General features: G+C 36.9%; 2 protein-coding genes and 1 long non-coding RNA gene across 6 annotated transcripts; 2 read left to right on the plus strand and 1 right to left on the minus strand.

The window, feature by feature from the left end:
- The first annotated feature begins 1,442 nt into the window (after positions 1–1,442).
- LOC147487505 (uncharacterized) lies at positions 1,443–4,007 on the plus strand. 4 transcript variants are annotated; one of them, XR_015203105.1, is made up of 4 exons: positions 1,443–1,582; positions 1,685–2,008; positions 2,084–2,207; positions 3,562–4,007. It is a non-coding gene; the product is annotated as an uncharacterized LOC147487505 (long non-coding RNA). The 4 variants fall into 4 exon arrangements; XR_015203106.1 differs by lacking the exon at positions 3,562–4,007 and adding an exon at positions 3,406–3,555; XR_015203107.1 differs by lacking the exon at positions 3,562–4,007 and adding an exon at positions 3,415–3,532.
- Positions 4,008–7,219: 3,212 nt separating this feature from the next.
- On the plus strand, positions 7,220–12,515 carry LOC147487506 (ABC transporter E family member 2). Its single transcript, XM_086575028.1, has 13 exons — positions 7,220–7,350; positions 7,466–7,621; positions 7,710–7,795; positions 7,870–7,967; positions 8,042–8,159; positions 8,265–8,354; positions 9,422–9,726; positions 9,853–10,048; positions 10,134–10,319; positions 10,476–10,742; positions 10,918–11,163; positions 11,876–12,009; positions 12,115–12,515. Exons 2-12 carry the CDS (start codon positions 7,519–7,521, stop codon positions 11,993–11,995), a joined length of 1,815 nt encoding a protein of 604 aa, XP_086431154.1. The 5' UTR covers positions 7,220–7,350; positions 7,466–7,518; the 3' UTR covers positions 11,996–12,009; positions 12,115–12,515.
- A 4,283-nt stretch (positions 12,516–16,798) lies between these two features.
- Positions 16,799–17,521, minus strand: LOC147487507 (uncharacterized). Its single transcript, XM_086574051.1, has one exon. It carries the CDS (start codon positions 17,519–17,521, stop codon positions 16,799–16,801), a length of 723 nt encoding a protein of 240 aa, XP_086430177.1.
- Positions 17,522–17,803: the final 282 nt, after the last annotated feature.

The raw sequence follows: 17,803 nt of genomic DNA on the forward strand, positions 1-17,803 counted from the left end.
AATTTCATATTCTACCACTAGGAGCAAGTCCAATGGAGGGTGCTATAATGGACTGCTAAAAGGTGCCACATAGGCCTTTTAGCAGGCCCAGCCAAATTTGGCAGTCTAAACTCCAAAAACCATTCCAACGACAGTTTTTAGCAATTGTTAAGTTCAGGAAACGGACGACAGAAACTCTGTCATCTGTATTGTCCATACTATCCCAACGACTAGAAACGGCTATATTTTTATGAAATTGCGTATTTAGAGCAACTACTTTACACAACTCTTTTACCATTTGTTCACAATTCTCATTAAATTTTTATCTACTCCAACTACAACAATGGATCCAAATGAACAAACAACTACATCAAAAGAAAAGAAATCTATTACAACGGTCTGCAAATTTCTCAATTCAAGAGGATGAGGCTCTTTGCAAGGCGTGGATATATGTTAATGAAGATCCAATTATTGGTGCGGGGCAATGAGTCACACACTATCGGGAGAGAATATATGAGAAATTTCGAGAGAGAGTTGGTGAAAACAACAAAAAAAGCAAGGATTTGGTGTCCACTCGATTTGGACAATACATATCCAACGAGCTTGCAACCGGTGAGTGAGAATTATCTTCTCTTCAGAGAGAATTTCAAGAAGTGGCACAACGATCTAAGATCGGTTGCCCGAAGCAAAAATGGGAGACAGATGGCAAAGTTTCTACCGTCCGTCCACAAATTACGTACCAACAGACGACATAAACTATGTCGTCCGTCTCTCGACAACTTATTATGGCAACGGCTAGCGAAGACCAAAATTTTGGGCTGGATTTATGATACCTTCCAAATTTAAGAGCTTTTTAACAGCCCCATTGGAATGACATTTTGGTAGCACCCTATTGGACTTGCTCTAAAGGTTTGCCACTAAACAAACGACATAGCCCTAATTAATGTTTCAACAAAGGCCCAAAATATCGTTGATATATCCGATATATCACTGATATATATCGTTTTTTTTTGTACATTGACATCGATATATATCCACCGAATATTGAACCCTTTTTTTCTCGATATATATCGGAATTTCCGATGTAACGATATATATCGACCGATATATACGATATAAATTGTTGACTTTGACCGATATTGTTGACTTTGACTAAATATTGTTGACTTTGACCGATATATCGACATACAAAACAAAATTTTGACTGGTCAACAAAAAAAAAATCTCTGATATTTTTGATATATATCGGTTTTTGGGTACACCGAAATATTCACCGAATTCGATATTTTGGGCCTTGGTTTCAACTAATTCAATGGAAATCAAAGACCATTAATACTGAGTAGTTGAGAATGCTCCCAGTGACCCACGTCAGCCCCCTTTTTTTCTCTCAGACTGCCACATCAGATTTTACTTAAAAAAATGAATTCTACGCCTTTTTTTGGCGATTTCAATTGTTCGTAACCCAAAATACATAAAAACCCAAAATAGATAAATAGATAAAAACCTCTTTCTTAAATCTTATCTCCACTTTTTCCATATTCTCTTTTCAATTCTACGGAACACTCCATCTCTTTAAACCCTCTCTATTATCTTATTCTACAGGGTGATAGTTTATGCATTGATTTTAAGATTTTCAAACTGCCATATATGTTGTAATATACAAGCAGTGTGTGACTCACCAAAACTTTGTTGTTCCTCTTGACAGGCAGATTTTGCTTTTGAGTCACGAGATTAGTCAATTGATGGAGAACATTGATCAATTGATGGCTGCTGCAGCAGCAAAAGAAAGGGAAATGGGCGATGATGAGGAACAAAGTTGAAGATTTGAACTTGCGAGTTCACCTATCACTGTTTTCATAATTTTTCTCGATTCCCAGAATTTTTTTTACTGAGTGAAGAAAGTGTAGAATAAAGAAAGCGGGGGGAAGATATCTGGATTCTGAGAAACCAAATATATATAGAAGGTGCTCAGGCACAGAGAAGAAAATTGTTTTGCTAGAAGATGTATTACCTTGGATCCATAAAGAAGGTGCTCAACCGAATGTTTTATTTTTTTCACTGAACCAAATGTTTTTTTTTGACTGATTAATCTGGTTTTTTGCAGGTTGATAAACTAAAGAAAAAGCTTAGCCATAAAGAGAGTACGTGTTCAGAGAGCTTTTGAAAGAGCAATTTTACCTGGCACCCTTGGGTTCTCTTCCTTGCCTTCCCCTTTCTATTTCTTGCAGGTATGAATATTATTTTATCCAACTTGCAAAATTCATTAGTTTTATCGAAATTTATTTTGTAAAACCATTTTAGCATAAGAGAAGATGACTAGAATTCCCTTTTATCCAAAATGCCTGAAATTCTACATCCCATACAAAAATTTGTGACATAGAATGGTTCAACAATTTAGATTTTTTTTTTTAACATTAGGCGTTCTGATGCGATGTGTAATTGATTTACAATTTGATTGGATAGTAGTGACGTTATGTTTCCTAGCAAGAGAATGCGAGGTCTTATAATCAAAACATAACTAAATTGCAAGGCCAAGTTTAAGAAAGATTGCAAGTTTTGAGTCAGCGTACAAGTAGACAGTTTTGCGCCTTTTCCTAAGTTCTCCTTTTCACTGTAATGATTAATTGGTAAGCAATATATAGAATGACTCTGTTTAATCTAATTAGAATGTTTTGATCTAAACATAGAGGTGATCATAGAACGTTCTTTTATAGGGGATATAACAGCCACCATTCAAAGGGGTTGCCTAAAAATGTTTTTCTATTGACCCCTCTTATACTAATTGAGTTGATTTATTTAACACCATGCCTCTATTGACTGTGTGAAAAAGTAAGAGGTGTGGATTTGGATACATCAGTCCATTCATGGTCATACCTGCTGTGCAATTGTCTACCGACAAAATCTCAAACTGTCACTCTATAATAAGTAGCTATGAGCTTGCCCAAAAAAATATGAAGTTGTATGGATTCTTAATCAGGTATGGAAATAAGAAATTTCAAATTTATATAGTCTACAATTTTCCCTTAAGGGGAGTTGATGTATTTAAGTTTCATGTCTCAGCTGCTAAATATTTTTTCCTCAGACTTTTTTTTTTCCCTCCAAATATGTTGTGGTGTATGAAATGGAAAACTTATTGGTTGCATTTACATGGAACAATTCAGCAGTATTGTTTTGTTAACTATGAATGGATGACTGAGTGACTCTCTTTTTGGTTATTGCACTACTGGATTTGTGTTGTAGAATATCTCATACTCTACTTCCTTTTCTTTCGTCGTAGTATATAACATATTTTACTTTTCACAATAGTAAAAGGTGCTCCCCCTCTCCCGACCTTTACAAAGTTTGGCTAAAGATTGTGATCGCCAACCATAAGTTTTCATGTGTAGAAGTGGTTATCGAAAGTATGCTAATATCAGAGTGGTCTAGGAGTTATAGGTGATAGTAGAAATTGCATGTCAAGTGTCCAGAAATCCAAACGTGGTTCTCCTAGTGTAAATGCTGAAACAGATTCCTTTGTATCCTTAAGTATGGTTTCTTTGCTAACAGCTTTTGTTTTTAATCATCCACTGATTTCAGATCCAGTTCCTTTTGGTCTATTGTCTTTCTTAACATCTCTAAATGATGATACCGATGATCCGAAAGAGTCACCCATACCCAATATGGAATCCTCAACCGCTATGGAAGAGATAGATGCAAAACACAAAGTTATCCGAATCATCGGAAGATCCGTAAGAAGTTAGCGGGGAAGAAGATCAACACATTAGCAAAGGTGAAATCTTGCCCAAATAAGAAGCATTATATGTTTCTTTTATACATCTTTTGCTCTAGCCTTCATCAGTATTGCATAAAGTGCCATTACATATAAATGATACACTACCAAATAAGTGGTAAGTGATTTAGAAGTCAAGTATTTTTAATCGCAATATTGTTCTTTCGCCAGATATTCAAATGACTCGAAAGGACTTGCTTATTGTCATAAGAAATGGGTCTTGCATAGGTAATGTATATATATTATTTTTGTTATGGAATTTTTGTTTTTGTTGTTGTTTTTATGAGTTTGGGGTGTGATGGTTTTGGTTTTAGGATATGAAGTCAATAATTTGTTGATTGAAGTTGATAATTTTCACTAAGGTTAAAAATAGTTTTATCGTAATATTTGTTCTCTCGAAAGTGGTGATAATGAATAGTACATAAAGTGCCTAGAAAAGAAATAGACAAATCCTAATAATAACAAGCCCATTTAACGAAGTTGCCAACGCTTTCTAGGCCTATAATATCTCATAATCTACTATGAATAGGAGAAAAGCAGCCATATATATCTTCGTGAATTGGAACAATATCCCTCCTCGCCTTGGATATATAGAATTATTGTTGTTGGATCGATATCGCGGACGTTAATTAGTAAATATCGTTGTCTCTTCCTTATCGATCAAATGTTTAAGTTTGGTTAAGGTAAGTCGGCATGTAATTAAGAAGAGAGAGAAGTTTGGTGCATATATAAAGGTATAAATGTGACATTTGCTAGACGAAATCAAGAAGCACAAGTGCACACAACAAATATCTCCCTCCAACTTCAATCAAACCCGACTTTCTTGATTTCTTCCCTACCACTTTCATCACATTATTCGCTATAAGAACTGCTATTTTTACTTCCATACATATCATTTGAGATTTCAAAATATATATGGCACATTATCGCACTGTGCCATGGCTCTTTTAACCCAATTCTAATTACTAATTTTTCACATCGAGCAAAAGTTCTAGCAAATATCATCTTCGGTGACTCTTCAGTTGATTCAGTAACAATAATCATCTTTTGACAAAGACTTAAGAGCGATTTCAGCCATATGGACGGATTTCACTTGGAGGTAAACCGATTGACGATTTTCAAATGGCAAGGTCCCCGGTGATTTCATTTCCGAGGCCCTTTGGGTGCAAGCCGATAGTACCAAAGATACTTGGATATATCACATAATATTTCGTAATTCGCGAATCGGTGTTAACTTCGCTTCACTTTAACTAGCTTGGTAGCCCCAATCGCAGTTTACTTTACATTTAAGTATGTTGTTTTGTTTTGTTTTGCCTTTGAATATTTTTTTTGTAGGTGTGGTGTCTTTTATGTCAATGTAACTTGGTGTTGGTGCGGTCGAGTTTGAGGCACCGGGTACATCAACCATCTCTAAGAAGTCGCACACATAGTTTGTCCAATTGATCATCGTGAATCGATGAAATGCGACGCTATCGAAAAAAAGGCCAATAAATCATACTTATCGCCGAAGCAATAAAACAAGATAGCAAGAGAGATTCATCTCATTTTATGTACTGAAACATAAGGTACTACAATGAAAATTCCTACCATCCCACTCCGATTCTTATTATGTATGGTCGTGAAGTATTCTCCCTCTTTGATCGCCAGTTTAAGAACTGGCCGCATGTGATTCTACAATGAGAATAAGATTGTTGTCCTTGTGGCGGTGCATTCTCAAAGTCTTCAAGAGAGAATGGTGACAGTTGCATTTGCTAAATGAGGAACGTAAATCCCAAACCATTAAAAGGTCCCCACACAATCCATTGGAACATTGAAATCCCTTTGATGGAGTAGGGGCGATCGGTGAGGACTGGATCATCAACATCGGGTTGCACAAGAAGATCATCAATTGGGTATTTGATGGGTTCAGCTGGCTCATCTTCTGCAAATTGAGAGATGATAGAACTTTAGTGAAAACGTCAACCATGAAATACTTTCTCTTATGAAATGCATTGCTACTGATTTTTTCATGACAAAGAACGTATCAACTAAGAATGTACTACAATCCTACTTACCTAATCTATGCACAAATGCATTTGTACACCAAAATTGAAGAGCTAGAGACATGAAATATAGTGACGTTTGAGGCAGTCAACTTCACAAGTGGTGTTGGTGCAGTCAGAGTTGTAACTAGACAATTTCGTTCTAAAGACATGCCTAGAACTTAAAGTTTTTTTATACCCCATTCTTATTTTTTTGATGATTTATTCATTTTATCATTTATCTGATTTTATGAATTCGAAATTGAAAAAAAAAAAGCTTATTATGAAATGCTAACTATCATTGTTTGTGTTGAATTGATTGGGGTCTAAGTGTCTGTGACAATGGAACCAAATTGATTGGGGTCTTTTGTGACAATGGAACCAAATCGAACAGTTTAGCGACACATTTAATTGACCTTTTCACCTATGAGTAAACTAATAGGTAATCTAAATTTTCAGTAAAATAGGTGTTTGACGTGTGTCAAATATGGCGCTTCTAAATGAGGCATTGATCATGAAGTCCAAATGATCGGGTTCCGGCTACAACACGATTGGGTGGAGAAGTACACAATTCCAGCTTTGCTTTTTAATTATCCATAAACCCCGGATGTTCCAAAGAATAGCATCAACAGACTAACAAGCTTAACATGTTTCAATTGAAGCCGCATCAACAACAAATGTCACCTCACCACGAACAACAAGAGAAGAACAAAACAGCTCACCACAAAGCATGAGTCGAGCAATAGAATTATTGAAAGGGAGTATTTTTTTTGTAATACTCATAAGATGGTACCTTGGGCCGCATGGTTGCTGGTTGCTCGCCGCTTCATGCACCCAGCTAACTATCTCAAGTTTAGCGACACATTTAATTGACCTTTTCACCTATGAGTAAACTAATAGGTAATCTAAATTTTCAAAAATAGGTGTTTGACGTGTGTCAAATATGATGTAATTTAAAATGAGGCATTGATCATGAAGTCCAAATGATCAAGCCGGCTATAAAGACAATATCCCATAATAACATATGGTTTTGCAAGATTTTTCTAAGTCACTTCAAGTACATGATACATTGAAGCAATCCTTAGATTATTTCGGGCAATAGCAAAATTTAGTGTCTAAACATATGTAGTTATGAACATCATTTACAATGAAATTTCCCAATATGAAATCTATCCCAGTGAATTAGAATGTATAAACCCTTCAAACAAAGTATACATATATTATAAAACCCTTCAAACAAAGTATACATATATTATAAGCAATGAATCATTAGCTATCAATATACATATATTATTTATTCAAGTAGACTTTAGGCTTTTGAGTCATTAGCTATCTATATAGCAAGTCCGGCCATAGGCCGGGCCAAATGGCTAGTAGTAAATTACAACCCGGGTGGTATTAACCGTGGACTCTGTTCTAAAACCGATAGACAGACTTGGATCCATCCAAGCCCACGACACTTGACTCCAATATATCGAACCACTCGGACAAAAGGGAAGCGAGCGTTCCAACCACGCGATCCAATTAAAAACCCTCTTCCTCTCTCGCTCACTCACACACCACAACAAAACCGCCGCTCAGGTATGTTACAAATCTATTTTCATTATCAATTTTTTTTTTAATTAAACAAATAAATATTCCACGCTGGATCTTTGTTACAATATAATTAAAAAAAAACGTGTGTTAATTGAAACAGACGATATATTGAGGCAGTCTCTCGATCTCATAAAAAAAAAAAAAGAAAGAAAGATGTCGGATCGATTGACTCGTATTGCTATCGTCAGCTCGGATAGATGTAAGCCCAAAAAGTGTCGTCAGGAATGCAAAAAAAGCTGCCCCGTCGTGAAAACCGGTACACACTCTTTGTTTATTTTTACTTAATTGCCCATCGAACAATATTATTTTATACTGATTAAAGTGTAATGATTTTTCTTTCTCAGGTAAACTATGTATTGAAGTAACTCCTGCAGCTAAGATTGCTTACATCTCAGAGGAGTTATGCATTGGTTGTGGTATTTGTGTCAAGGTAAAATGCTTGAAAATTTCCAAGTTATGAGTGTGTGGTGGAATGGAAAACTGAGTTATTGAATTTTGTTACAGAAATGCCCATTTGAAGCCATTCAGATTATCAACTTGCCCAAAGATTTGGATAAAGATACAACTCATCGTTACGGCCCAAATACTTTCAAGTTGCACAGGTTAGTTTTTTAAGGTTGTAAAATGGTTACATTATTGATTTCTTATTGGAGGTGACTGAGAAGATTAATTACAGGTTACCAGTTCCGAGGCCTGGGCAAGTTTTAGGTTTAGTTGGAACAAATGGTATTGGGAAGTCGACTGCTCTTAAAGTTTTGGCTGGAAGGTTGAAACCTAACTTGGGCCGTTTTAAGGTAATAATAATAATAAAGAGTGAAATTTGTTTCTGTTTTAGTGCCAAGTGCCAACCCCTTGGCGATTGCATAACCATCTGTTTGTTATCTTTGATGCCTTTGCAGAATCCTCCCGATTGGCAAGAAATATTGACATATTTCCGGGGATCTGAGCTCCAGAATTATTTCACTCGTATACTAGAGGACAACCTGAAGGTGCCCCCTTATCCAATTGCGTATTTCATTAGTTAACAAACTGCAGTAATTATGTCACATCATGAACCGTTAATTTTTAGTTATATTTTAGCTTAGAACAGGGTTGTCATGTAATTTATAGATCATAACTGGATGGAAGTTCAAAATATCATCAATCATTCCATCAGCCTTGTTAGACATATGGGATCCATCGTCCTTAGATTTGTATATGAGTATGTGATATCACTAACTATGTTATTAACCAAAATGGACGATTTTCTCAACTATCCATAGACGTCTGAGATATGCCATTGCTGTTATATTGGTATAGTTCTAGTCAAAGTCTCTTCTGATCTTCTTGTACTGCCCTAATGGCTCAATCGAACACATCCTTTTCTTAATCACTCATGTGTAAAGCACGTGAATCTGTTTATATTTAAGCCAATCACTAACAAACCCACACTCAATCACTCATGTATATCTGTGTCTACATATCTTCTATCTACTATGGAAGGGCGATTTGGATCCCACCATCCCTACATCTCAGGGCTCGTGCATCTGACCCTCTTTGATTATTTTTCTTTCGTCAAATAACATAGGTTTAGACAAAAACAGTTATCAGTAAAAAATAACAATGCTATTTGTTTGTAGGTTGATTATTCTTATTTTATACATATAATCATAAGGTACTTTGTAGAATGAGATATCCCTATCAGATACAAGAAAGGGAAAGACAAATACAAGAGCAAAACATGAAAAATCTACAACTGAAAAAACTAAAGCAAAAGATTTTATCATGGATGGCCGAGCAAGGAACCCCATCTAAACATAAAGTCTGTGTCCACTCCTCCCAAAACTCCGACCATAGAAAGACGAAGATGTATTTAGTTTGCTTAGCGTTTAGTTGTCCAAATTGTTGTTAGCAATTAGTTTTGGCCCCACAAGATGCAAGACTTTTCTCAAGAGATTTTCCTTCTATCTAATATGTTCGAATTCCTTAGTTTTTGCTTCTTTAGATTTCCTTCGCAATTGAAATTGGTGGCATAATTTACTGTTGTTGCAACTGCTGAATGAGTTCAACTCTGCAGCCAATCATCAAGCCTCAGTATGTTGATCACATTCCGAAGGCAGTGCAAGGGAATGTTGGGCAAGTTCTTGACCAAAAAGATGAGAGAGATATGAAGGCTGAACTCTGTAAGGATCTTGATCTAAATCAGGTTATAGATCGAAATGTTGGCGACTTATCAGGAGGAGAGCTACAGAGGTTTGCTATTGCTGTGGTTGCTATACAGAATGCGGAGATTTATATGTTTGATGAACCTTCTAGTTATCTTGATGTAAAGCAGAGGCTAAAAGCTGCCCAAGTTATTCGATCTCTGCTCAGACCTAACAGGTATTGTTTGACTGTGTTCAGCCTTTGAGCATCTTATCTTGATTTCCTCACATAACCGTCAAGCATCTTTTCTTGATTTCCTCACATAACTTCACTCTATAAAACATATGATGTTTGTGTCTTCAGCTATGTGATTGTTGTGGAGCACGACCTCAGTGTCCTGGATTACTTATCAGACTTCATTTGCTGCTTATATGGAAAGCCTGGAGCATACGGTGTTGTGACTCTTCCATTCTCAGTTAGGGAAGGAATTAATATCTTCTTAGCTGGCTTTGTCCCTACTGAGAATCTACGTTTCCGAGAGGAATCACTTACGTTTAAGGTGACAGTAGATTGTTGTTGTCGTCGTAGATATGACCTTCTTTCGTAAGTTGTTTAGTGATGATAAGTATCCATCCTTTTTACAGGTTGCAGAAACTCCGCAAGAAAGTGCTGAAGAAATTCAGACATATGCACGATACAGATACCCAACAATGACTAAAACTCAGGGTAATTTTAGGCTTCGTTGTATGGAAGGTGAATTCACTGATTCTCAAATTATAGTTATGCTCGGTGAGAATGGAACTGGGAAGACAACCTTCATTCGTATGCTGGTACTTTTTTTCTTTCGTTGAATTTACATATTTCTTGTAATGATCGAAAATCAAGTTCGTTTACTTGGTAATCCCATTGTGTATCATTCTCACTATAACATTTGTGATAATATGTGTCATAGAAGATAATGTATCTTAGTTCTGTTGGTATGACAGGCTGGTTTATTGAAACCCGATCTAGTGGAGGGCGAGGCAGAAATACCAGAGTTTAATGTCTCTTACAAGCCACAAAAGATCAGCCCAAAATTTCAATCCAGTGTCAGGGCCCTACTGCATCAAAAAATTCGTGATTCGTACATGCATCCTCAATTCATGTCAGATGTCATGAAACCACTTCAAATTGAGCAGTTAATGGATCAGGAAGTTGTAAATCTGTCTGGTGGGGAGTTGCAAAGAGTTGCATTGTGCCTATGCCTGGGAAAGGTGTGTTTCTTTTCTTGTTTGTTCGATTCTCTTGGTGCTTGAATGAGAATGTTGATGTCTGAAGTACTATTGAATATCAATAGCAAGTTCTGGTTTAGTGATCAAATTAAAATGGTGGGAGGTGGAAGACAATTGTATTAGGTTCCTGATGGCTTCATTTTTGGTGTTTATGCAGCCAGCTGACATATACCTGATAGACGAACCGAGTGCTTATCTTGACTCGGAGCAGCGTATTGTTGCTTCGAAAGTCATCAAGAGGTTTATTCTCCATGCCAAGAAGACTGCTTTTGTTGTTGAGCATGACTTCATTATGGCAACTTATTTGGCTGACAGAGTGATCGTATACGAGGGTAAAGCATCAGTTGATTGTACTGCCAATGCTCCACAGTCCTTGTTGACAGGGATGAACCTTTTCTTATCTGTAAGCCGCTTTCCCTGTTTCCTTAGTTCTAATCAACTATTGTTCTGAATATTGCAGTATTTTATTTCCTTCTACTGTATACATGAGCCTGTTCTTAGAAGTAGGGAAATCTCACATAACAAAGACGAGGAACAAGAAGTTATTAAATGTGGACATCCAACTCAAAAACCAAGTGGTGATGAGTGGAGTGGCCCCATAATTTATTTACTGATTGGCTAAGTTTTAGACTCCCAATGAGGATTTAATCTCAACACTGTGTGGCATGACATAAGCATAGCACATGGACTTTGATTAGTGGGTGACGTGAAGCACAAACGGGTCCTTTGGGCCAAAGATATAGCCTGCTCTGATACCTTGTAAAAGGTCTGAAATATAGTCTTTAAAGGCGGTTCTTGTGGGGCCATTGCAGGGGTATTAGTGTTCCCTTGGTGATATTGTAATAATGTTCTTCAAATCATAGTTCGTCCAGTATGATAAGCATCATTTCAACATTATTTGATAGTTTAATACTCTATTTAAGAAGCAGTGAAGCGCATCTGAGATTAGGGGGAAAATGAAGAAACACAAAACAACAAGAGAACCTGTTAGAAAACTTGCATGTACCCTTTGGAAGGGAAAAGTTTCCATATTAATAGCGAAGACTTATTGATGTTCATATGTACAGATTGCGGGCCAATTATGTTCTAATTTATTCACTATAATTTGGATGCAGCATCTTGATATTACATTCAGGCGGGACCCTACTAATTTTCGGCCACGGATCAATAAATTGGACTCCCTCAAAGACAGAGAGCAAAAGCATGCTGGGTCTTATTATTATCTTGATGACTGAATGTTTCCATACAGGTAATGTTTCCAAAAAAAAAAATGTTTCCATACATGTAATCCTTTTCATTTGCTTTTATTTTCTTTTGCCAACTTAGGGTTTTGATTTTCCTCCATCCTCTGTAGGTATGTTTGTTTTGCAAGATTAGTCGGTCATCACGCTTTGCTGATTGTAAGACTCCGACTGAAGCATCTGCAGACATCCTAACCTAGGGCAATGTGTGGGGGGAAGTTGTGCCCTGATGTTTAGGGCATGCACAAGCAGTCATGTAGTAATATTGCCATAGTATGATCTCGTCTGGATTTGATATTGGGTTCAGTTTTGTTTACATTCAGTGAGTATATCTTGATCAGACTGTTGATTGTGCCATCTCTTTCAATTCACAAGACATGTCAGAAATTGTAGGGAAACTGCATTTAAAGAGTAACTTTAGCATTTAGTTTTGTTATCGTCATACAAGAATATTGAGGATGTTTATGAAATGTTGTTTGACGGGAAGTTTTCAATTTTGATATTTCTTTGGCCTTGTGTGTGCTGCTTGCAACTTTCACTTGAGCGTGTGGCTATGTATTATCTATTTTTAACAGCAAAATGTTTAAAAAATAAATACAACAGTCGTCCAGACGTCCACAATTATCCCTATGTATGTTCGTTTAGCTGATTTTGGTGCACCTGAAAAATTATGCTTGCAGTTGAAGAGCTGCTAATAATGCAATCTATGACCACTTCAATCATTTTTTATGCTAGTACAGACCACTAGCAATTTGCAGCCTAGGCTGATCACGACAACGTCATCTGTGTGCTTCAAGCTCGCTGGTTATATAGAATAGAACTGTTATGATTGCAATATTCTACTATTTTCTCTCGTCGAAAAACTTTGGGATGTATTCGGACTTTTTAACTACATTGAGGAGTAGTGGACACAGAGAAGAGCCGGACTTTTTAAAACTTCGAAGTAGATTTTGAGAAGATTAATGTTAGCATTAGGCGTATCTAATATTCTAAAAAACACTAGGGGGTAGTCGGGCGCCTAGGCCTATGCCTTCTAGACGGTTCTTAGATGGTTTTATTTAATTAATTAATTAATTATATATATAAACAATAAAATTAACTTTATATATTTTTTAAAAATGCATATTAGTGATCCAACCACAAAAATTAAGTAAAATAAAACATGTCTAATAAGTATGGGGTTTGCAATTGAAAATAACTAAACAAATAACTTATACTGTCATCATAATTTATGCTTTCGGATGGTGCAAATAAAAGAACTTGGAGGAATATGGAAATGAAGTGTGAACTGTGAACTGTGAAGTGGTATAAAGATTTGAAGATCAAAGAAAAGTTGTCTTGTTGAATCTAATAAGCCTTATTGGGTTAACTTTTTTTTTTGCTAAGTAGGATTGAAATTCATTAATGAGAAAAATAGAAAAGAAAAGAATTGTATAGTGTTGGAGAGTAAGGAGTGTTAGCCTCCTACATCACTAGTGCACACTCAAGTAAACCTATAGTAGATTTCATCTGGTACCTCCCATTTATAGACCCATGGGGGTCTACCATCACATATGTAACTGTTACTGGTACCTAATTCTACTCCAAAATTTGCGGCTTTAATTATCATTAGTAAAATTTCACCTCTCACCAGGTACTAGTGATGGTACAAAGGGTCAATTTGGCCTGCAATTCTCTCCATCTTTGTTTCAGCTTGCCTTTGAGTCGGATTCGACCCAAATGGATGCTCGACCTTTACTAAATGCAATCTCCATGCCTTCAAGTATAGCAGTATACTCGGCCATGTAGTTTGTTGCAATGCCAATGTTTCTACTGTAGACAAAGACAAACTCACCATTTGAGTTTCTACCAACAGCACCAACACCAATTTCTCCATGATTGTTCTTTGCAGCTCCATCTGTATTGACTTTAGTTACATTTGCATTAGGCAAATTCCATCTACATTGCATAATGCGTGGAGCATTTCTTGTTTTACCATCAATTCCCCAGTTATGGAGAACATCCATGTCTTGTGGCTTGTTGAAGCTTTTGGAAAAGAGAGGCAGTTGTGAGAATCTGCCTTCTTACAAAACTCTTACAAAAACTAAGACTACTTTGAGAGTTCTCATGAAAAATTTTGTTTCTGTTTTTCCATAACACCACCATACCCCCTAGTATAGCCGCCAGCCAAATGTTACAAATTAAAGAACTGGAACTCTTCCCTTTGTCTATAGCATCATTGAAGTTCCAAAAATCTATTGTGACATGAAATTTTGCTGCTGTCCAATTCCACAACTTGCGAGCTAGGGGACAAAACCACAACAAATGATCAATGTCCTCGACATCTGTAGCACAAACACAACATCTTGAAGCAAGATGTATACCTTTTCTTCTAACTGTTTCCTAGCGCACATTTATGAACTAGTTTCCATGCAATTGGGGACAGCTGTGGATGAATGAAACTTCTCCATACTATCTGACTACACCCCACTGTAGGTTTCTTCATTCTTATCTCCTCAAAAGCTGATTTGACCGAAAAGGCCCCTTTCAGATCAGGCATCCACAATCTTTCTTCCTCCATGACACTATTTGGTTTAGGCAGTGAATTGATGTCAATGCCATGTTCGTCCAGCAGTAATTGCAGCTCATCAAGAATCATCCAATTATTCTCTTCAACAATGAGATTAAGTGTAGCATTACATCCTTTCAGAGTATCGCTACTGGGATTCATAATGTACTGCAGAGATTGTCCATGCACCCAATTGTCTCTCCATAAATCTATCTTCTTACCGTTGCTGATGTACCATTGAGTTCTTGGTAATATTTCAGCTAAAACCATCTTTATGCCAGACTAGATACTGCTTGGTTTGTGGTAGTGAATCATCTCTCCATCTTTGTTAAAGAATTTTTTTCTCATAAACTCATCAAAGTCACCATCATCATTGAGAACATTCCAGGCAATCTTCATGAGCATAGCCATATTTGTCTCCCTCAAGTTTTTGATACTGAGACCTCCTTGGAACGGAGTGTGTTGGAAATAAGGTTGGATAAACGCCCACCAGGATAAGGATAAACCACTAAGATAAGGATAACCACCAGGTATTAGGATGAGTGTAGGACTCTATCCTATCTGATATTAGATGAGTATAGGACTCTATCCTATCCAATATTAAGGAGGTGGGAGAGCTCTATAAATAGACCCCCCACCCCTCACATATTGATCATCCCAACAAAGAAAAGCTCTCTCTCTTTTAATGGTGGCCTCCAACATTTTCTAAAGAAGAAGCTAGTAATTTGTGGAGATTCCATAGGTGGTAACCTCCCTAGCCATTGTCGGTTCTTGGTTGCGTGAACAAAGGTTGCTTCCGTTAAGTGGTTGGAACTTGACTCCAGCTAAGTTGAGAAGAAGAAGATCTTGAGTGTGCCAAGAACATCATCTTCTCCTGTAGATCAAAGCTTGGAACTTCAAATTGAAAGTTGTGACTAAGGTACGATCTTCTGTTTCCGCTACGCTATTTGATGCATGTGATATAGTGTAATTATACATATCGTAGGAATCATGCATGAGATATCGGTAAAAACCCTACATTGGTATCAGAGCCAGGTTTTCCATGGTTTGCTTGCTTTTGTTTGTAGTTTTGATCTTGTGATCTACAACATATATCCACTGATAAGCTTTGATACCAATGTAGGGTTTTTACCGATATCTCATGCATGATTCCTACGATATGTATAATTACACTATATCATATGCATAAAATAGCGCAATGAAACGTAAGATCGTGACCTTTGGTTACAAATTTTCAATTTGAAGTTCCAAGCTTTGATCTACGTGAGAAGATGATGTTCTTGGCACACTCAAGATTTTTTTCTCAACTTAGCCGAGTCAAGTTCCAACCACTTAACGGAAGCAACCTTTGTTCACGAACCAAGAACCGACAAATGGCTAGGAGGTTACCACCTATGGAATCTCCACAAATTGCTAGCTTCTTCTTTAGAAAAATGTTGAGGCCACCATTAAAGGAGAGAGAGCTTTTCTTTGTTTGATGATCAATATGTGAGGGGTGGGGTCTATTTAGAGCTCTCCCACCTCCTCAATATTGATAGGATGTAGTTCTATACTCATCTAATATCGATAGGATAGAGTCCTATACTCATATAATATCGATAGGATAGCCCTACACTCATCCTAATACTTGGTGGTTATCCTTATCTTGGTGGTTTATCCTTATCCCGGTGGCGCTTATCCAAATTTTTATTTCCAACATCTCCTACTCGCCCACAACGGCGAAGAAGGTTTCTAAGAGAAGCATTTAAGTAGAATGCTCAACCATTTGTGTCTCACATGGCAAATAGTTCGTGTGACCCGGCCTAGCACACGTATAATGATATCTGTGAAGTAGCAAGTCGCAATGAAAAACACGACACAGTGATCTACCATGAAAGTGATCTTAAAGAAGACGAATCCGGAAACCTAATATTCGGAGAGTGTGTGTATACCCCAAGATCTGTTTGTTTCATCACTTTGACAAATAACACTCATCCCTATGAGTCCACACCATAAAATCAAAAACATATCACATGATTCACAATTATCATCAATTGTCTTGGCCAGGTAGAATCCCAGTGATTGTGTGATAAACCTTCAGTTCTTTTACCCTTTGCATGCAAGTCATTGTCTTAAAGTGCTCCACAACATAATCTTTTAGAACCTCCGTATCAGTAATAATAGAGTCATCGGACATAAGTGCTCTTCCTTGCCGTAACTTGTAAGTAGCATGGAAGTATGTTGTGTTTCGTGCTCCTTGTGTTCTCCATTTATGCCTTTGTGTTCAAAGCAGTATTCAGTTCGTGCTCTTTCTGGTAAATATCATTGCATAAGTCATCAGTTAACACTACTTCATCTGCTTGGAGTTGTAAAAAGGCTAACTTTACTTGTGCTTTTGCGATATTATTATCCACATGACCAAAAACCTCTTTGTTCCAAGTTTTAAGCTCAACTTTGAGCTTTTCTAGCTTCTTCTTAACTATCATTATAGGACCACCAACCATTTCTTGATTCCAACAAGCCTCTACAGTATCAAGGAAAGTGGGATGTGAAATCCAGCATTTAAGAAAGCAAAAATGAGTATTTGGAGGTTGAGGAATGTGTACATTAAGAGCTACAAGTGGTGAGTGGTCTGAACCATATCTGCATTCGACTTTGTATTTCCAACCATTGTATTTCATTAGCCATGCATTGTTCACAAATGCCCTGTCTAATTTATTGAATACCCTCCTTTGTACTTGCTGGTTATTGGTCCATGTTAGTTGCATGCCTTCAGAATGTGCTTCTATGAGATTACAAAAGTTGATGACCTCCCAGAAATCAAGTAAAGAAGATCTAGTAGGATGTTGGCCACCTCTCTTCTCCCCATATCTCATAACACAATTAAAGTCACCTATAACTACCCATGGAATGAGGTAGTTTATTGCTTTTAGTTCCGACCATACATTCCTTCTATAAACAAAGAGGCAATGCGCATGAACTACTGTCACCATATTTCCATCAATAGAAATAGTAATTTGTTTGAGACAGAGATATTAGGGTCACCTTCACATCAATTCTAAATAAAATCCAGATATTACAAATCCTGCCAATAATATTATTATGAATACATTGACAGTCATAGTTATATAAACCAAGTCGAGCTATACTTGAAAAGGATGGTGTAACTTTAGGTTTTGCTAAACATACCAATTCAGGCTGAAGTGAGTTAACCATCTCTCTTATTCTTGTAACTACAATCTCCTTTCTAGCACCTCTAATGTTCCAAAAGATGA

This window comes from Coptis chinensis, chromosome 7 (assembly GCF_015680905.1).
Source record: "Coptis chinensis isolate HL-2020 chromosome 7, ASM1568090v1, whole genome shotgun sequence".
NCBI lineage: Eukaryota > Viridiplantae > Streptophyta > Magnoliopsida > Ranunculales > Ranunculaceae > Coptis > Coptis chinensis.

Coding starts and splice junctions, on each gene's coding strand:
- LOC147487506 (XM_086575028.1), top strand. CDS start 7,519: ATGTCGGATCGATTGACTCGTATTGCTATCGTCAGCTCGGATAGATGT. Junction 9,727..9,852: donor TCTCTGCTCAGACCTAACAG/GTATTGTTTGAC, acceptor TTGTGTCTTCAG/CTATGTGATTGTTGTGGAGC. Junction 10,320..10,475: donor CAACCTTCATTCGTATGCTG/GTACTTTTTTTC, acceptor TTGGTATGACAG/GCTGGTTTATTGAAACCCGA.
- LOC147487507 (XM_086574051.1), bottom strand. CDS start 17,521: ATGGTGACAGTAGTTCATGCGCATTGCCTCTTTGTTTATAGAAGGAAT.